Genomic DNA, 22,658 nt, shown 5'->3' on the forward strand with positions numbered 1-22,658 from the left:
AAAACATTATTGAAATTCAGACAGCCAGCGTCAGTGGCATTAGCAATAAATTTAATTAGAATAAATAATTTTGTAAATAAATCCATACCTTGAACCAACGCATTTTAGATTGTAAAGAATGCCATAGGCTTAGAAATAGTACCGTCAAAGCAGTTTTTATTAGAGCAATCCATATCTAACGATGCTATAAAAGCGGTGTAGGAATGGGAAGCAGATTTAACTAATTTTTTAGTGTTCGTTCTTTTAATATTTTCAATATTCATTTGATTGACTCATATGGCGTTTTTCTTTTTTAGTTTAGAGTAGAGCTCCAACTGTCAAAAAAATAATTGTGTTTCTTTTTGAGCACTGATCGTTCACAGCTGCAAATACGTGCCTCTTTTTTAGTTCTGAAAATGTTCAGACCGCGCTATGTGATCTCAGAATAAAATAACAGAGTAAACGGAGTAAAATTCTGAACACAAACAATTTAATATTTGAAAGCCGGTACAACTTTATGACTGGCGACATTTTAAATCATGACAGTTTAGTGCTCAAGTTGTTTCATAATTGAATCAGAGAGCTCTGGACATACTCTGCTCAGAACTCTACTGTACTGTACTGTACTGTACTGTACTGCACTGTACTGTACTCTACTCTACTCTACTCTACTCTACTCTACTCTACTCTACTCTACTCTACTCTACTCTACTCTACTCTACTCTACTCTACTCTACTCTACTCTACTCTACTCTACTCTACTCTACTCTACTCTACTCTACTCTACTCTACTCTACTCTACTCTACTCTACTCTACTCTACTCTACTCTACTCTACTCTACTCTACTCTACTCTACTCTACTCTACTCTACTCTACTCTACTCTACTCTACTCTACTCTACTCTACTCTACTCTACTCTACTCTACTCTACTCTACTCTACTCTACTCTACTCTACTCTACTCTACTCTACTCTACTCTACTCTACTCTACTCTACTCTACTCTACTCTACTCTACTCTACTCTACTCTACTCTACTCTACTCTACTCTACTCTACTCTACTCTACTCTACTCTACTCTACTCTACTCTACTCTACTCTACTCTACTCTACTCTACTCTACTCTACTCTACTCTACTCTACTCTACTCTACTCTACTCTACTCTACTCTACTCTACTCTACTCTACTCTACTCTACTCTACTCTACTCTACTCTACTCTACTCTACTCTACTCTACTCTACTCTACTCTACTCTACTCTACTCTACTCTACTCTACTCTACTCTACTCTACTCTACTCTACTCTACTCTACTCTACTCTACTCTACTCTACTCTACTCTACTCTACTCTACTCTACTCTACTCTACTCTACTCTACTCTACTCTACTCTACTCTACTCTACTCTACTCTACTCTACTCTACTCTACTCTACTCTACTCTACTCTACTCTACTCTACTCTACTCTACTCTACTCTACTCTACTCTACTCTACTCTACTCTACTCTACTCTACTCTACTCTACTCTACTCTACTCTACTCTACTCTACTCTACTCTACTCTACTCTACTCTACTCTACTCTACTCTACTCTACTCTACTCTACTCTACTCTACTCTACTCTACTCTACTCTACTCTACTCTACTCTACTCTACTCTACTCTACTCTACTCTACTCTACTCTACTCTACTCTACTCTACTCTACTCTACTCTACTCTACTCTACTCTACTCTACTCTACTCTACTCTACTCTACTCTACTCTACTCTACTCTACTCTACTCTACTCTACTCTACTCTACTCTACTCTACTCTACTCTACTCTACTCTACTCTACTCTACTCTACTCTACTCTACTCTACTCTACTCTACTCTACTCTACTCTACTCTACTCTACTCTACTCTACTCTACTCTACTCTACTCTACTCTACTCTACTCTACTCTACTCTACTCTACTCTACTCTACTCTACTCTACTCTACTCTACTCTACTCTACTCTACTCTACTCTACTCTACTCTACTCTACTCTACTCTACTCTACTCTACTCTACTCTACTCTACTCTACTCTACTCTACTCTACTCTACTCTACTCTACTCTACTCTACTCTACTCTACTCTACTCTACTCTACTCTACTCTACTCTACTCTACTCTACTCTACTCTCTACTCTACTCTACTCTACTCTACTCTACTCTACTCTACTCTACTCTACTCTACTCTACTCTACTCTACTCTACTCTACTCTACTCTACTCTACTCTACTCTACTCTACTCTACTCTACTCTACTCTACTCTACTCTACTCTACTTACTCTACTCTACTCTACTCTACTCTACTCTACTCTACTCTACTCTACTCTACTCTACTCTACTCTACTCTACTCTACTCTACTCTACTCTACTCTACTCTACTCTACTCTACTACTCTACTCTACTCTACTCTACTCTACTCTACTATACTCTACTCTACTCTACTCTACTCTACTCTACTCTACTCTACTCTACTCTACTCTACTCTACTCTACTTTACTCTGTTCGCTCAGACTCTGCTCAGAGCTCAGCTCTGAACTAAAAAAGAAAAACGCAGCATTATTTTCTCTTAGATTTAGCAGGACGTGATACGTGGATGCAACATTTTCCTAATGCTTATACAAAATGAGACTGATATACGAGTTTTTATAAAAAAATATACCTTCATTTAATCTCGAGATATTCGAATAGAGTATCAGATTCTTGTTTCAGGACAAAATTTTAAATTTTTGTAAGTTCGTAAAATGCGAGACGAAAATTAAATTTTACCAACTTTTAGAAGTTGTTTTAAGGTTTTATTCTTTCGGGTCGAAAATTAAGGCGCCAGCCTTAATGGTTTAAGAGACATTTGGGGTCAAACAAACTCTTTACTTTTTTTAAATTGCTTTATTAGAAAAAACACTAACTGAATTTGTTTGAAAGTGTTTTCTGCATCTGTTGGTGATATTATCTGTAAACAAAATGTATTTAATGATGATGATTATGGCAGAAGCCACAAAGATTTTTACAAACAATATTTTTTATGTTTCTCTATATACAATTTAATTTTTTCGTTCCCAGACACTGTGAACCCATAACAGCACATTTTTGACTTCTCTGTGTTAATTTTCAAAAAATTGTATTTGTTGATTCTGCCATGAATTAATTAATTTAGGCTTGGTTAATGGCCCATTATTATACCTCATACATTTTGAGGGTTTCTTGATTAAGATTCCCTTAGATTGTTATAGAAGAATTCTCGTAGGTAAGTCTTGCGTTTTTGAACTAGAGCAGAACAAGATTTTTTTTGTGACCTGACACGTAGTGATCTTATTTCACCAGGTGTTTGCCTTCTTTATAGCGTTCTGCATTAGCAATAGTTTACATGTAACGATTGGTATACCAGCATTTGCCAAACGTGGTAGAATGGGTTGCATTAGCAATAGTTTACATGTAACGATTGGTATACCAGCATTTGCCAAACGTGGTAGAATGGGTTGTACTGTACCATTCCTGGCGAGTTCATCTGCCTTTCAATTTCCTGGATTGTCTCTATGGCCCGGCACCCAGCAAAGGATAATATTAAACTGTTATGCCATCTTCATAAGAGATAATCGACAGTTATGGACTGTTATTGAGTTTATAGAAACAGTCCAGTGATTTGATAGCGGCCTGACTATAGGAGAAAATACGGATATCAGATGTTGATATCACGTTTTATTTAAGTAAGAAAAGGGCTTCTTTCATCGCTAAAAGTTCCGCCTAGAACGCGCTACAATGATTATGAAGGCGGAACTTAATTTCAGTCGTTCAGAGTACACACCTCCACGAACCCCTTCTTTTGTTTTTCATCCATCTGTATAAAAGTTCACTGACTCGTCTTCCAGAAATGCCCTATCCTCCCAGAAAGATCAGCAAGGTATATATAAACTGTCTGTCGAATTGCAGTTGGGTAATGGGTAGTCTGTGCGCTTTGTAATTGATTTTAAATACCTAAGAATTATGAAGTTGCTGTTAGCCCACTGCGATGAAGTTTTGAGGCGAAATACAGTTATCGTTTGCTTAGTATATCAGAGGGTGTTAGGTGAGTAGGGTGTCCAGAGGCGCAGATGGAGTCGTGAGAAGCGATTTGTCTATACATAGGCAAGCTAAACGTTGGACTTTACCTAGTTTGAAGCGGTTTATAGGTTTTTCTTAAGCAATCCAACATGCTGTAACACCATACAATAAAATCAGTCTGAATAACGATGTGTAATTTAGGGTTGGTAGCGAGCGAAAGTAGATTTTTTGACTCTTTCTTGTATAATACGTTTCTAATTAAATTTGTTTGTCTAACATAAGACCCTGTTTTCGTCTGAGAACTTTAACCGAATATATTTAATTAAGAGAATGTTGTATTTTCTCGAAAATAGGAATACATCGGATTTGTGTGGGTTGACACCCAGCCCACACCGACCACCTGCTTTCCTGAAAATTCCATACCAACATCATCCGCATATGCACTCACTTTAAAACCCTCCGCATCCAGATTGGATAGGATTTTATTTACCAATAGGTTTCAGAAGAGGGTGGATAGAACACCACCTTTTGGTGTGTCTCTACAAACTAATCTTCTAGCAAAAGTGTCGTCCAGTTTTGTGTTAATTATTCAACATTTAATTATGATCCCCAAGTAAACTCGCTACGTTCAGAGATAATAGTGCAGATGTGATTGCAGATGTGTCCACTTTGTTAAAAGCACCATCGATGTCAAGGTAAGCAACTCACTATGATACTAGTGTGTGTAACGTTTTCACCGATTTACCTTTACCGTAGGCATGTTGAGATGGAGATAGAAGTCTTGCATCAATACTTGCCGTTAAATGGGTATCAATCAATCTTTCTAAGGTCTTAAGAAGAAATGAAGGTAGACCTTTAGGGTTAATGTGAGCATTAACCTGCTTTGCGTATAAAAACAACTTTAACTTCTCTCCATGAAGAGAGAATATGATCCAAATGTTTCATAAAGAGCTTCCATTTTAGGAAAGATTTTTGCTAAAAGCTTTTAAAATATAACTTTTTTAGTTTTATAGGTCAATTTCTTGATAGGCGTGAGACATCTGTATATGTTTATGTTTATAATTCTACGTAGCTAATCTAAAACTTACAAGTTTGAGGTCAACCTCACCTATTTTCAACTTTATGATGAACCTTTATACGTAGATATATGTACGTATATATATATATACATACCTTTTTTAACCACTCCATCAGTCGCTCCTAGAAGCCTACCCACCATGATGCACTTACGCATCTAGTAAGCAGATTCGCAGGTTTTCCACGCAGGACTTTGTCGCCAGTGAGTTTACCCCTCTTCACTTGTTGACAATGACTTTTAAATACCTGTTTAACTCAGTTAGTTGATTTCATTACGACATGTAGATGAGTACACCAAAAGGGTAACAAATTTTAGCAATTATTCACAATATACTGCGTTATATTCCTTGATAGAGCCAGAGTCTAACACTGTGTTTAAATCTACTCTCTATGATTAAGGGACTGTGCGATGGTGCGTACTAAGAACTTTAATGGCATTTCCACCGGTTTGCCTTTATAATATTCATGTTGAGACATATACAGAAGTCATGAATCAATACTTGGCAAAAGTGTTGTAAAGATTTTGTACAAGTTTCCTTATCTTAAATGTCACTAGTTTTAGCATATTTAAGCAAAGACGGTTAAATGGAAATTTCCAAAACGCATTTTTTAACTTTGACAAATAAAAATAAAAATCTAAGGTATTAATTATTTGTTTCATTTGTAATTATTATAAAATTACGTCCGCTAAAACAGTTTCTAGGGGTCACTAATCTTAGCAGAATATCCTGCTGTTGAAAGTATCGCAGCTGTATCAACCGGTGTTAGTGGTGCCGCACCGTCCGCATCATTTGGGTCTGTTTCTATACTATGTGAACATTTTTGCGGAAGAATATAGATGCAAAGCTTTTCAAAATTAAATTTTCACTGATTGGCCTTTTCAAAAGTTGCACGAAGATCCACTTTTTTGTAAGGAAACATTGTATTCAGCGACAAAGCTTATTTCTGGTTAAATGGATACGTGAAATATCAAAACTGCTTTGGAGTTAAGACTTAAAGCAGTTAGAAGCATTGCTAGAGCTACCAATAAATCAGGAAAAAGACACTGTGTGGAGCTAATTATGAGCTGCCCGAATGATTGGGCAATATTTCGTTTAAGATCATGCAAATCGTCAAACTACTGTGAAAGAAATTGAAATTGACCATACTATAGATTTGAATAAAGATTTAATTTTTTTTCTGATTTGTTTATGTTGTTTTTTGATTTATTTCCGTAATCACTCGTTACATTTTTACTTCAATGACTAATATCCATTTACAATTCTTCTAAAGTAAGCCTTTTATAAAAAAAAATTATGTCAATAAGTTCTAAGTAACTGCAAACTAAAAGTTTTTGAAAATAAAATTGAAAGATTTCATGATACAAAAAATAATTAAAAAAAAAACCGCTCTAACGATTTTCGAAAAACAATTTAATAGAAATGAAAATAATAAAATTGTATTAATTAGATGACATTTATTTTTTTAAAACGAACGAATTTTATAGGAAAATATTAAAATATAGGGACTTTTTGTACACTGAGTCTTTGGAAACGATAACAAGTTCGAACGACCCAGCCGTCCACTTATTTGTTGTCAGAAAAGTAGAATACAACTTTTTGTGCAGTGAAGTTCGCGAAAAATAGAGCGAGTAACTGAAATAGCTCTAATGTGATGAGCTGAAAAGTAAATGAGCAAGCGGGAACTTTGCGAAGCAGGATAAAAAATAAGCTTATTCTGCGTTTGTCCGAAACAACAAAATGAAGACCTGGTAATTTTCGTCTTTAAAGAAATGTCGATATTTTTATGATTTGTGTCGAAGGACACAAATGGTGCAACATTGAATAAACACAGGAGATGAAACAACCATTCTTGTCCCAAGGTGAAGTTGAGGAAATAATTACCATAATGAAGTAGATTTGATTGAGAACTTCAAGAAGAAAAAAGAAGGGCGGATGTATAAGGTTGTTGATTACCGAAAGTTGAATGACGTAACCAAGAAATACAGCTATCCCCTGATCGAATGAAGACAACGTACGAGTACGACACAAGATTAAACAAGACGGGATTCTAAGTTGGAGATCGTGTAGTGGTGTATTATTCACATCCTTATGGGATTGTCACCGAAACTTTTACAAAACTGGGAAGAAAACTGTTATTGTACAAGTGTTATTTAATAATAAAAATTTGGATTATTTGAAGAAAAAAGATGAGATCTATTGTTTTGGTTTAGAATTTGTTAATACCTACTAAAGAGAGTATAATAAATTAAATATAATCAACCTAGTAAACGTATTACAATTTGATGATGATGTTGGGCAGTTGAAGAACACGAGGTTTCTTGAAATAAAGTGCATTTGCTGAAGCTCTCCTCCTCATAGTTTAGAAAAGTAATTTCTTCACAAATCTTTGCAGATCCTTCCTTGGTCGCAGAAGCAGTTGGTTGGTTGTAATTCCAGATTGAGGCCATTTACAACAAAAGTTAAACATTTTAAATTGTTTAAACAGGTCGATTTTATTATTTAGAGAAATTATTGAAAGGGTAGATAGATATGTAATCCCAAGACATAAGCTTAAGCTGTTTTATGTAAAGCTTTATTCGAGGAGTTGAGTATATTTATCTTCATTTATTAAAAATTTAATTTTCAGTACGTTTTAATCAATTTAGTTTTAGGTTTTTATTTTTCTCTCAATTAGTACCTGATATCGTTTCCAAATAAAAAGTACATTTTTTTATTGATAAAATGGAGAGTTTTCGTGAATAATAGTTTTTTTTTTTTGCCAAGGTACTTGATTTGAAAATGTGTTATTACCTGTTCTAAGTTGTTCAATAGATTTTTTTCTTAAAAACTATATTATGTTAAGAAAAAATGTATTTATTGTTGTTGTAATGAGATTCTGGTTATGATCATTAGAAAATTTAGATATGGATTCTGGAGTTGAGAAATATAATTATAGTCTACAGTTTTTTTATTGAGGAAAACTGGGAATGACGAAAGGGTTTATTAGGATCTATATTAGATGAGTAATATAGAGAAAAAATTGGGAGAGAATAACTTTCGTCTATAGAAGAAAATGAAAGAAAGAAATGGTTGGTCAAGAACACTAAACCTGTAATTCCCTAAGACCATTATTAAATGAATTTTGTTTTGAGAAATTCACTCGTGCGACTCAAAAATTAAAATGTTAAATGGAAAGAACTAAGAAAAAGTAAGTGGATTAAAAGAAAATACACCAAATTGAGAGAGCAGAAATAAAAACATTTGGAATACGTCAGTCACTATAACATTTCAAACACTATTGAATCATCAAAGCAAAGGCCTTTCACTGATGATATTTTATATATATCAACATATCAATAACTAAACCTTCTGGCAGCTGCAAAAGCAAATTACTTCTATCAAGCTTCAGCTACTCACTTAACTGTTTGGGTGCTTTAAGTTATGGATTTTTTATTCCGTAGTTCAAATCTAAAACAAAATTTAAAAAATTATAAGCTCGAAACTTGTGAAAAAAAGAATCACATAAGAAGTCAATGATTATAGATGCATGTTGTTAATTTTTTAGTGAATGGTAATTGTTGAGCAAGTCATTGTTGTGTTAAATAACTGCTGAGAATAATAAGCTCTTTACATACAACGGCTGGAAAATTATGGATAGTCCAATATTTGGAATAAAATGAACTGCCTTTAATTTCAGAACCATTTTTGATGATGTAAGTTTTTAAAATTTATTTCACATAATATTATCTATTCACTATCTTTAGACCTTAAAAATGTACAAAAACGACGACGAATTTCTAATTTGTTAAGGGGTGCTTAGGGTATTTCTCAGTATGCTTAAAGCATAATATTTTACCAGAAATTTTGACAAGTTTCCCGCCAAATTGCATATTTCTCAATGCTGCTTTTGAAAGGGTAGCCTTTTAATGATGCCAAGATTTTTATTATCTGTATTATTGGATACTGGTTTTACAGATTAAAAGGCAACCACTTAGCCGTTTCCTTATTTTAAGTTTAAAATTGTTTACACTCCGTGGATACTTTGGTTCTAGTATTTATAAACAAATAGGCTAATGGCTTAAATAACACTTCAAAAGTTTAAATTTGGTTGTATCTAACTAGGTACTTCAAATCAGTTTTGAAAATTGTATGCACTTTCACTATTTATGTTTACAAGAAGACCCCAATTATATAATTATGTATAATCGAAATATAAAAAGTAATTTATAAGTTATAAATGCTCGTAGTTTTAGGTTATTTTTTACTTTAACTTCAACAGTTCAACCACGCAGTAGCTACTGCCAAACTCCATTTGCCTTGTATCTATGTATACCCATTATGAAAGGTTATATAACCTTTATTGAAATAACTTTTAGTTTTTACTTAATAGAAATGTTTAAAATCTTTCTTTCAAATGCCATTCCCCTTTTTTTAAATTGAGTAAAGTTTCTTTTGTTAAATAAAACATTTCTTTCTCTTATTAAAGATGATGGAGAATTGACATCAAAGGATACTGGTATTTTAATTTCAAGCCTTAGTCCTCAACCAGCTCCTGAAATAAATGATGAGCCCATTGTTAAATCACCCCCAGAACCTACAAGGGTTAAATCTCCGGAGCAAATCATAATGCGATCTCCGGACCCCGTCAACTGGACTGTTCCATTAGATACTGGAAAGACATTTACTGTTACACAAAATGTTAAGGAAGGTAAGTAATTTTATAAAATTACAAACAAAAAAAAATCCACAAATTAAGTCAAAACCAAATCAAATCAAACTTACTTAGATTCGCAGTTCGACACTACATTTTTTAAATAATTATAATTATATTCATAAACTCTAATAACGAATAGATAGATAGATAGATAGATATTTTTATTTTCATAGATAAATGCTTTTTACAAATTATTGTTTTTGTTTTTATAATACGCAGCTTGCTCAGAGATTTGATATTTAATTTATATCTTACAACTGAAAAATTTTATAAAATTTTAAAGATATTTTGAATTGGAAATTACATAACGAATGATTGTTCAAAAATACACCGAAAGGCTAGAGCAAGTAGGTTGTGTTAAGACAAGAATACAATCGTAAGGTAGGGGGATCTATTTCAGCCCATTTAGGAAAAGCAAAATATTTAAATATGACGGTAATACATACCGTAATAACTTTAATTTTTAATTAACTTGTTTGAGTGAGTAGTTTTTAAAAAAATATTTTTTAAACTTGAAATAAAGTAAAATGTTTGCTTCAAGGTTATTTGTTTTTTATTTTTTCTTAAAATTCAATGCTATTATATTAATTTTTCAATAAGAACAGAAATCCGGTTCCTTAAACGATCTTAGTTTTTGAGATAAAAAATATACTAAAAGTAGTTGCTCCAAGGAAAATACTTTTTTGGTTTCTCTAATGTTTTATAATAATAATAATTTTTGTTTCTTTGAATAATTTATGTATAGAATCTTTTAACTATTGTACCTAGTATTAAGAAAGAGTTATTTAGTTTTTTTTCTTGAGAGTGAATTGTGTTATTGTCTAAACAACAGTCTGGAAATTTTAGCAAAAATAAAATGAGAACCTGCACATATTTTATTTATAAAATTTTATCCTAACAACACGTCAAAAATTTTAAAGGGGTTGTGTGGGGGCAGTATAGATAAATCACCTTAACACAATGAAAATATACGAAACATGATCTCAGTGAAGTTTTTAATGCAAACAAAATAAATATATGTAATATAAGTAAAATGTTATAACTTATAATGTTATCTTATAATGAAATTTAGAGCAGATGTATTTTTTGGCATAAGCATGAAGAATCAACAGAGTCTACAAATATATTTGAACACAAAAGGTGATCTTACAGAATAATAGCCATAATATTTTCCAATGACTTGATAGAAACATAAAATTTGCTTAAATGATTTAAGTTCAAGATGAATAAAGACAAATATCATTATTAACCCAACAGAGGTCGGATTTGAATAATGCGTTGAACAGATTCGTAAAAAGGCGTACTCGTACATACCTTAGTTCGAAAAGTGGAGATTAGAATAAAATCCACAAGAATTTCAAAACTATGAACGAGATCTAGGAGTATGTTTTTTAAATAAAGTCACAAAACATTTAATTGAGTTAAAGTTTAGCCAATTCTGTTTGTACAAAATAACAAAACTGTCTTGGAGTTGTAATCGATAGTTTTGAGATTTTATGCTTTTGAATTCATAATCATCAGATTACAATGTTAATATATCCTTCACAACTTTATTGGTGACGCAAAATTAACAGTGTACATTATTTTATGCCAATCAAAAACATTTTCCAATTTCAGCACAATGTTATTTCCTGGAATCTTTAATGAGATCATAAATACGACTGATTACTCAGTGTCATTGTGTTACTTTTGATATTCTGAGTTTGACAAAACCCGTTCGCTTAAATTGTTGAGGCAAAATGTTATCTGTTTATTTTTTCCTATAAAAGGAGCCGTTATATCATTTTTTTTTGTTTTGTTTACTTACAGGAGAGAATTATAGTCGACCCCAAAGTGAAATAAAAGCTTCGACACCAGTGGAAAAACCTCCACCAGCTCCACAATCTGCTCCTCCAGAATTAACTGAGCAGGCCAGAATGGATAGTAAGTACTTTTTATAATTGTATTAAAAATAAATTGTTTTGATTTTATTTTAACCGAAATTGGACCATTTTTTTAAAGATTCATTTGAGAAAAAAATGACGGTAAAATTTTTAACTTATAGTCTTAAAATTACACATTTAAAGCTTAAAATATTTTGTATATTACCTAGATATAATCACTCTTCCTAACCCCAAAGGACCGAATGGAAAAAACCATTTGCCCAGCCCTTGAAAAGGCGATTACTCCTTTTCCTCTTATTAGGTCCAACTTCACTCACGTCTCTTCTTTCCAAGGTCATGGGAACTCTGATAAATTATAAGCTCAAGAAGTATCTCGAAGAATAAATTATCAGCAGTACAGCTTTCATAGCACCCAGGTGATTTGATAGATTATCGCACCCAACCGCAGAACTATTCTTTAATTGTTTGAAAGAAAGTGAAATAAATTCACTTGATATTTCAAAAGCATTTTATAGAGTTTCGCATCAATCTCTCTTATCGAAAATATGTGCTCTCGGTTTTCATGAATCCCTCTATCGTTGGATTAGGGATGTCTTTTCAGAACGTTTAATACAAGTAGTATTAAATGGATTAAAGTCTGAGAAACACAAAACAAATGCTGGTTACTGTCGTTAAGACATAATTTGCCACTACCCATGAGTAGCACTTGTATGAGGGAGTGAAATATTTGAAATTTTTCGTTAATTTATGAATTAACTTTAATTTCAACCTCATTTTAATTTGAACAAAAGCAGTTCGATAGTCGTTTAAGCGTAAATGCTATGTAATAATAATAACTTTAAAAGGAAAACATCCTAAGTTAAGGCTGACTTAATTGTTTTTAACGCTTGCACAGACCCTTTTTTTAATTTCCGGTTCTAACTTTTTTTTTAAATGTTCGCCATCGGAGAAGCAAGAGTCGAAAAATTAAATGCTGCCTTTTGATGTGAATTTTCCTTCCGAAAGTCCAAACACAAGCGATTCTTTTTAAGGTTTTCTTACTAATTCGACTGAAGAACATTGGCTATGACCCCTGAAGCAAGCATGCGATCCAATTCATGGTACATCAGGGCTTGTATTGCTGTAAGTAAAATGTTCTACCAAACGTGTCTTTTGTAAGCCTTTCATTAGGAATAACATTAATAATTTTAATGTGTTCTATAGTACTTTTCCATCTTGATCGCTCAAATGGCACTCGATTGCTTAACCTAAAACCTATATTTTTAATTAATTTATGAAATTACGGAAATTATTTGAATAACTAGCTTTAAAATCCTTCAAAATACATCCCTAAACATAATTGTTAGGTTAGCGATGGTATGACAAACACATATAGAACGTTCGCTCTAACTCGATAGCGAATTTGCGCCGTAACTATTCCGACAATGAATTGTTTCTGGCCGTCTGCCTTAGAAACACAGAAGAAAGAATTAAATGGAATCTTATTTTCTTTTATTTTTTGAACACTCGCTCTCGAAGCTCTTTCTTCGAACCTGTTTCAAGACTAATGAATTGTTCGATTATTGCTAGCCGTAAACTTGACCGAGTAGCCTATGGATTGTTCATGTAAGAAAAATGGTAAAATATGTGTACCATAGTTTACATTATTACTATCCTTTGCCCGTTCAAGACGAAACAGAAATTCGTTTATTGAAATGTCCTTTGAGTCATATTTAATTCCTATTTGTGATAGTGTGGGTAAAGGAACTCATCGGTAAAACATTAATGTCCAAATTGCTAAATTTAGCTTAAAAATATGTCTTGCTTAACCGTTTGGCAGCGTTGTGAGCAGGATACATTTGACAACATCGATGAGACTCCTAAATCATTATTGCGCATTATACGTTACATTATAGAGGGTTATCCATTTTACGGTTCCAAAAGTAGGTAAATAAAACACATATGAATTTTTTTTTTTCATACTTCTTTTTCATTAAAAATTCTGAATCTGCCTTTATGTATAAAACACTACATCATTAAAATGACCATTACGCGAATTGATACAAGCATCATTTCTTTTGAGGTAATTTGCGACCACTTTTTGACACATATTCGGTGATATCTCAGTCATAACATTTTTCGAAAGTCTGTATTTCTTTTACAAAAAAATACGGATTGAATTTTTACTAGGACATCAACAACAAAATTAAGCACAATATTAAATCATTTTGAAGTCAATAATTCCATTTATTCACGTCACATTATAAACATATAATTGGAGATGCTAACATTATTGGGTCCTGAGATATTTTGGGTCAGTAAATGCTCTTAAATTTAGTAAAAAAAAACCACCCCCTCAATTTTGTTGAGAATCCTTTGTGTATCTTTTTGTGAAATTATCTGTATGAACAAATTTATTTGAAGACATAGACGACGAAAAAAGCTTTCCAAACGTAAAATCCTTGGTTATTAAACTAAGTAGAATTGGTGAGCTGAGCATATGGACATAAGCTAAGCCAGTATAAAACAAAAAGACTTGGAATATATGAGGCAAATATAAATTTGTTTTTGATTGTTCTTTAGTTTTTCCCAACCAGAAATAAAATAATCATTCATTAAAATAGAGTTGCGGGAACGAAAATATTGACAAGCGTTAACATTATTTGTAAAAATGTACGAGTATACTTTGAATTCAATTTAATTCAATGTTAAAATAAAGAACTTATTAGTGATTAACGAGTTGTGAGTAGAGGCAACTAAAACGAATATCACCAACTAAAAACTCTTAATAGTCCTTTTGATTCAAACAAATCTACGAAATTGTAAACGACAAATCAACAAATTTCAAACCCCAAACAACCTGCTATTGCTATTGAGACATTAGATCGGATAGATATATAAGAGATTTTATTCGATGAGACAATTAATCTTTACAACAATGATTTGAGAAAATATGGCATTAAAAATCTTTACATCGAAGTGCTAGAAGAGTGTTTGAAAGAGCATTCAAAATATAAATATGATTTGAAAAATAAGCACCTACAAATTGCACACAGCGCAAGAGAAATAGAAAGAGAAGCCAATACCAGACACTGAGTGCAAGTGCCGAAAAAACATGTTAATTAGTGCAGAAAACCGAAGAACCCTTACGAGAAGCCGAAATATTTGCTACAAACGCCCCAACTATAAGTAGGGAAAATGTTGTCATAATCAAGAAATTCAGCGATAAGCATGTAGAAAACCTTATCATGAGTTACTGCAACTAAAAGAACCAAATAAAGATAAAAATATTATATTTTCAGCTCGGACACATGATGAAAATTACAGACACCTCATTTTGAAAAATACTACCTTTCAAATCAAGCAGTTATGAGAACAAAACACCACAACAAAACTTAAGGTGGTTTTTAATTCGTCAGCAAAATCATCAAACGGCAGAAGTCTTATAGATATAATGTACACTCGACCCAAAGTTCAACGGTATATTTTTGACAGATTTTTTTTTCATTTGTCGTAAAATATGTTTATTTCAAATTCACTGCTTGGAAACCTATATGCGATTTGTGTGAACATTTTCGTTCTTAAGAAAATATTGGTCCTTGAGAACTTATATCGATCTGATTCGTCGAATTGAAAATTTTAATATTTCTCAATCCGTACTATTTTTCTTTGTCCATATCTCAAAAATCAGACAGATAACAATCTCGAAAGATTCCGACTTTCACAAAAGTTGAGCTCTTAGTTCTTTTTACAATAAAAACTTAAACAAATAAAATGCACGACTGGGTCGCACGAACTTGCTCCTGTATGCAAACGTCTGTTTAAAAAAGTACCTATATAAGATTTAAAAATATACCTGTAAAATATGTTTGTCTTCAAAGATATAATTGCCATTTGATTAGTCAAAAAACCTGTGATTCATCCCAAGACACAACTCATCCTAGGATAACTCATCCCGGAAATGAAAAATACTTGAAAGCATACTTCACGAAAACAATTGTTTGTGTATTCAAGTAGTTCGTTCAAAGCTTTTTCCTTTGGATACTTTATTTTAATTTCATTTAAGAAGGACCAGGATGGAAAATAAATTAGCTGGAGATAAGAAAGAGGAAGAACATGTATGTTTAAATTGTAAAGCGATCGATTATTGTTTGTGTAGTTCATGGGTGTGCTCAGCCATGTTAATGATGACAATGAAGGATTGTTATTAGTATTCCTTCTTTCCTACAAGTTTTTAGCGCAAACATGGAGTTATTACGTTCAGTTTATTTGTTTCGTTAAATTTTAAAAGAAGCAAGCATTCGAACAAGCACAAGAAATTGCTATTAATGTGTTGCTTACAGTCAGGCTCTTATGCGTTTTGGATTTTAGTTATGAAGTGACAGTTAATCTATAGTTGTGAGGTTGTACGTAACAAATATACAGGTATAATGTGTATACATACGTTGAAAAAGTGTTTCTAATAGAAAATATATATGTACTTATACTCTTTCTGGTCCGTTTCTTAAACTGTACTAAGTATTTATTCTTTTATATAGGCGAAGGCAAGTAAAATATGTGTGAAATAACCTTATTCGTAAAGAATAATATTTTAAAATCACTTATACAAATGTACCCAGATAATATTTCTTGATAAGCACTTTAAAATAGATTGTTAATTAAATATATCAATTAAATGTGTACCAAATGCATTCATTTGGATAAAAGATAGTAATGTTATTACAATTTTGTCAAAATAATGCGCTCTTTCGGGCTCATGCACAGATAAAATAATTTAAAAAAAAAAATATTTTAAGATTCAAAATTTTTCCGAAAAATAAGTTTGTCTTCAAAAATTTAAATATAATTAAATTTTTATATATAAAATTTCTCAATTTTGTTCTTAAAATATCTTTGGTATGCAGTTGTTTAGTGATTGTAAATAAACGCTTTACATTTGAATTTCGTAAAAAAATTTTGACCTGTTTTTGAGATTGAGAATTTTGAAAAATAAAAATTCAATATATTTTTGATAATCAAATATTAGGCATAAAGAGCTTATTCGGAAAATAAATAACTGAAATTAGTTCATAAGTTGGTGAGAAAATTAAAATAACAAAGTAACTACTCTATGAGCGGTACCTTTCCTGAGCAATACAAAAATATGTTTTTCTTAATTAAAGAAGCCAAGTTAAAAAATAAAATTTTAGAGAAAATTAAAAAAAAAATCAATCGATTAGTTTTTGAGAACATTTGAATTTTCGTTTTATGACCAAAAAATATGTATGGGGACCACTGTTTGTTTTGATCTTTAAAAAAAATGAAAAAAAACGCCTAACGCGAATCTGCTCAAAACCTGAACATTCAAGTTTGAAGTCAATCGACCCAATGGTTTACCGGACGGAATCGCGGAACCACTTTTTTCGACTTCTCTAATATCATAATATCATGTTTGATATTATATATTCTCTATATGCACGAATGCAAAACTTGCCATATAGTTCCTATACGTCGCAAGTAAAAATGGGGTAAATCCAAAGTATCTCGTAAGCTAATAACTCTAGCAACTCTTTAAATTTATATTGTTTGATGTGACGTGAAAAGAATGCACTTGACAGTTGTATTTATAAATGAAAGAAACCTACAAAATTACTACTAAAAATATTTAGGGAACAAATAACTACAACATTATTCTACTGGTACTAAGATTGATTTGTTACACAAAATAAAATTTGAAATTTTGTACAGGGTAGGTAAGTTACTAGTGTAAGTCGCATTCTGTTTTGTATGGTTACCGTAATAATGTAATCACCCACACATAAATTACTGCATTTTAAAATATTTCATAACTTTAAAATAGTACACACAAAAATGAAGATTTTTTTAAAGAACATACATATTTAATTTCTTTCAGATTGGAAAGGAGTCGATTTTATTGATCCAAAATCATCAGGTAGTCCAACTGGGGAACATGAAACGAACATTTTAAGCGATGGTACTACCGGTGGAAACCTTCGCTTCGATAAGCCAATACCAGAATCATCACTTCGTTGTTTAGATGATCCAACTTTAGAATCAGATACATCAGCGATAACAGTTCGCAGTAATGCAACAGATGTTTTGGAAAAAGCTCGTGATCGCTTTGACCGCTTCTGGGGAGGCAGCAAAGAAGACAGCGTCTAAAGCTTTTTATATCTACCCATATATAATTTAATTAGATAAATATGATCAACGAGTAAACTGAGTTTACTCTTACTACAGAGTAGTATATTATTAAACCGAAACAAATGAGATGATCTTAAATTAAAAAAAATACTAAATCAAAGCAATCAAGAGAAAATAATTTTTTGAATTTTGTTAAAAACAAAAAAAATTAACAACTACAACTTTAATATGAGTCTTAACAATTTGTTTTCATTTGATTCAAAATATTTTAAAAATCAGCTACTATACGAAAGAAATATTAATTGTTTTTAATGACAAAATGTTATTTAGTTGAGTTTCACTAGAATCGAAAATCAAGTAGTCAGTTATGGAATTTGGAAAAAATCGTTTTAAATCGAAATCTCACTGTCATACTCGCTTCAATTTAAAATCATGAACTTAAGATCTAAAGTCCAATCTGCTTTTAAACATTAACTTCAAATTCCAACGAGTACTTTATTTTTGACCCTGAAAATTTGTAATGACGTCTTCATGAAAACAAAATAATCATACAAAACAACCCGTCCAAACAACATAAAGAAAAAAGGAGTCAAAATTTAAACATCATCAAATAATACAATAATACCTTACGATCATTTTTAAGGTTGTAGAAATTTCATAAATGTGTTTTCTTTTGCCGAAATCAACATTTTTGTTAAAAATAAGACTTCCAGAGAATGTCTTCTCTCTATTGGCTCTAATGATTTTAATCGAGAATTTATAAAAAAAAAGGTACTCAATATACATATTTGTATGTTAAGTGGTCATCTTCAACAGCAATGGCTTTTGTTTTAAAACTTTTTGATGATACCTAGGTACATCATTTTTTTTAAATGACTTAAGAAAATTTAAACAAATAAATGAAACCTTCGTATATCAAACTCAACATTATTTCGGTTGATCGCATGCGTAGTCTAGATCTTTCAGGTAAGTTATCAGAAACTATCGTATAATTTTTTCAAGGTACCCTACCCACTGCAATGTCTGATATTAATTTCCACCTTAAACATTTACTACAAACTCCTTCCGTAAAACGTGACCCATCAAAATTCCCCTTTATATAAGAATTGTAGAAGATAACCTATCCTCACCTAGTACGATAGATTTGCATTTGTATTGAGCGCTGATAATAGTTCATGTATTTCTTGCTATTCAGGTCCCTTGGTAATATATTTTTTTTATGGTTGTTGATGATTGATGTGGTCTTTTAGCCTGTCAGTGTAAGGCTTGGGAATTTGTGTGTTCTAATTCTATGTTCCAATTAATGCAGCTGTTAATAATTTTGTGCTAGCTTTACTAACGCAGGGATCACGATCAAGCCTAATGTTGGGCACTCTTCTATTTCTAACATCCAGGAGACTGCTCATGAAGTGTCAACTAATCGGGAAGTGTTTGATAATAGATTTGAATTTAGGATTCATTTCTGTCCATCGACACACTATTAAATTTCTAGCACGTTTAGTGTTAAAACATGATGCCATTAATCTCAAGTCTGAGTCCTCTGTTATTTTAGCATTAAAGTCGTATTTATATTATTCTGTGTGGTGTGTTGTTGTCTAATGAGGTTAACGTTGTATACTCGACACTGAATTCAGGCCTTTAGAATCCGAGGAATTGCCTTTAGAATTGCAAGGATTGACAAATTCTCCAAGAGTAATTGGTGTAACGTGTAATGAAGAGTGTTTTCTCAAAAAAGCTGTTCAGGTTTCGCATAAAAATTGAAGGTCCCCTCCATTACTCGCACACAGGAATGGCTTAGAGTAAGTCACTAGTTTAAAAGGAGATGTTGGCGCTGAATATTGCAATGACAGGAAAAAAAGAATTCCACTTTCGCGTAGAAACGCTGAAGAAAAACATTAAAATATGACTAAGGATAAGGTAACGCAACAATTACGACTGATTGCTTTAGAGTACATTCAGTTTAAATAACGGCGAATAAGGTTTAGACAGGAGATATTACGACTGTGCTCAAGCAACTTAACTGAATCATCGTAGTCTCAAATAGTTTGTTACGTTTTTATTTAAATATATTTATTTTAAGTCAGTTACTACAGCAGCAGCCCAGATATAGGAGTTAAATTTAAGCTTTCGTAGAATATACATTTTACAGATAAGAGCTATAACAGAGGGGAACAAAAACATCTTGCATTGCCACAGGAAATTTAAACTTTTTGCTGCATCTTTGATCGTTCCACAAGAAATGGTGATACACATATATACATAGATTCGAGATGGTCAGTGTTCTTGATAAAAGTGTGACTCGTTGATAGTGGTAAAGATAATAAGTTTCGCTTCAACGACAATAGGCAGCGTTGAGTTTTCGAAACATTAAATTCTACACGATATTGTATTTGAATTGAATTGAAAAGAATTTGATGACCTTATGATACATTCCGTTGAAGATTTACGTCTCATAGCCTTTTCACACCAAACCCGAAACCGGGTTTTCGGCAAAATGTTTTCGAAAACCCGAAAATCGTTCACACCGAACATTTACACGTTTTAATTTGAAATTTAAATCCAACTGTTGTGGTTTTATTCACTGCAACAACGAACATTGTGGAATGTTCCGGCGCAAATTTTCCTAGCCCGCTGCGAGTTAGCCTCCACCAGAAATGTTCTTTCATTCTTATTATCCTTCACAAATGAACTTACCCAACAAGATCGAAATGAGCTTCATCCGAAAAGATGTTTTTTTTGGCAAAATCGGCATCTTCTCTAAGCATTGTCCAAGCGTATACATAGCCATATTCGTTTAGCGAAAGGATAAAACTAATTATCTGTCAAATCAGACATGAGCTAAGTGTTGCCATTCACGAAATAAGCACTAGTTGAAAGGAAAACGTTGGATGTCGGATTAAATATTATGGTTCTATTAAGCGGAATAAGACATTTTGTAAGCCATTTTGTCTTATTTGCAAGTAAAATCAATATGAGAATGTATTTGTTTTGCAAACACTATCTCACATTTAATTGGTAATTATTAAACTGAAATAACAGCCAAATTATTTGACAATTTTTCACGTTCGGAGAAATGTAATGTCCATTGAGGTTATTTAAAATATATTGGATTTTTTTCGTGCGAAATCAGCGAACACAAAAGTCGTGTAAATGAATTTGGATGTACATCAGACAGAGACAGAATAACTGAATTTGTGGTCACTTGGAAGAACAGTTTGTTTTGCAGTAACAATTAAATATATAAATAAATAAGGCTGCGCATCTCTCCGTTAAGAACTAGGGCCTAGTGACTTACAACTCTCAACTATTCCTGTGTGCGAGTTATGTTCTCAGGAATAAAGGGGACAAACAATTTTAAGTCGAATCCGCATGGCTAATTTCAGAAAGACCTTTTCATGGCAAGATTTACTCTGTGAGGATTTGTCAATTCCGCGAAAGTTGCAATACAAGTGAAAAATCTTCAGATGACACTGCCAACGATTGATCCCAAGACCTTATGGATGACAGTCTAACGCACATCACGCCACGAGTACTAACAATTACATTGCAAAATATTGGCGTAGTTGAGAGAGACCATGGTCTCATCAACCACATGTGTACCTAGCCTTTATTTTGCTAGAGAAACAAACGCAAGTGATTGAGTTTATAATACGTGAGGAGTTTCACGCGCCTGATCTGTTGAAGTAATGAGTCAGGTGAACTTTTAATTACACCAACAACTCAACATAACAAATGTTGCAACGTAATTCCTTTTTTTACTATCTAATATAAGTTAAAATAATTTTCCTATTTTTAACTAACTTAAATTTTAAATTGTACAAAATTGGTTTTTAACTCGCGTAAGATGAAATACTAAGATTAATTTTCCACATTTATTAAAAATGATTGTTGAGATAATACTCCTCTCTGTAGTTCCAAAAATAGTTTTATTCAATTCACTCTTCGACTTCCGCGTGATAGAATAGTAGGAAAGAGCCTAGTTAAGGATCTTTAATAAATTGATTTCTTTTTCAATAGTTCTCAAAAGGAAATTTAGTTGGGAGGGGGTCTAAACTCGTCATTACTTTTCGACAAGATTTGGAAACACATACAACAACTTATCGAAACTGCACTTGTGTGTGAGAGTAAGGGTTCGTAAAGAATCAACAACGTTTGCTTTCTGGGTACCGTGAAGCTTCCAGGAAGGCGTAATCTTATGACCGACGATTTCGAAAACAATTGGTTAAACTAAATGTATGTCTAAATGACTGCAATGGACGACGAGGGAATTGTAGCTTAGGATAGCCTTGAAAGCGATAAGCTGATAAGGAAAAAGATCGAGGAATTTTTAAAGAGGATAGAAAATAAGGAAGGATGTACTTTATTCGTGATGACAAAATAAGAGGAAGAAATTTAAAGTAAGGAAAAGAAAAAGAAGATTGGAGAAAGGAGTTTAACTCAAACAGAGATAAGTAGTTCGTGTGTGTTTAACATTAAATGCTTATTTTGTTTGCTAAGTAATACCGACATTTACTTTATTTGTTGTCATTTGTGTTCCCTTAAGCTCGCTCAATTTCTAATCTAAGTAAGTAACTAAATACTTGACAATGCGGACCCATGTCACAGTTATTTTAGATAAATAGATAGATAAGTTCTTTATTCTTATTAATGAATTTATATATAACATTGCGCTCGAATACATAGACATAGTTAACAATAATATTGTATAATAAGAATAGTTAGTGAAAACAATTATTTTCAAAAAATAATGGAAGAAAAAAAATTAATATAAATTATACATTGCAAATTATGCATAAGAAAAATAAAAATAGTTTTAGCAAAAAGAAATTTTAAAATT

General features: G+C 32.2%; 1 protein-coding gene across 10 annotated transcripts in view; it reads left to right on the forward strand.

Moving 5' to 3' along the window:
• LOC129953806 (proteoglycan 4) overlaps positions 1-18,748 on the forward strand; it is a 127,362-nt gene extending 108,614 nt beyond the window's left edge. For all 10 annotated transcript variants that reach the window (XM_056067274.1, XM_056067270.1, XM_056067273.1 and 7 more), the window contains 3 exons: positions 9,588-9,809; positions 11,625-11,738; positions 17,571-18,748. In XM_056067274.1, coding sequence (XP_055923249.1) covers positions 9,588-9,809; positions 11,625-11,738; positions 17,571-17,839 — 605 coding nt within the window. In that variant the 3' untranslated portion in view covers positions 17,840-18,748. The remainder of the gene's footprint in view (positions 1-9,587; positions 9,810-11,624; positions 11,739-17,570) is intronic.
• Positions 18,749-22,658: the final 3,910 nt, after the last annotated feature.

The sequence above is a fragment of the Eupeodes corollae genome, chromosome 1 (assembly GCF_945859685.1).
Source record: "Eupeodes corollae chromosome 1, idEupCoro1.1, whole genome shotgun sequence".
NCBI lineage: Eukaryota > Metazoa > Arthropoda > Insecta > Diptera > Syrphidae > Eupeodes > Eupeodes corollae.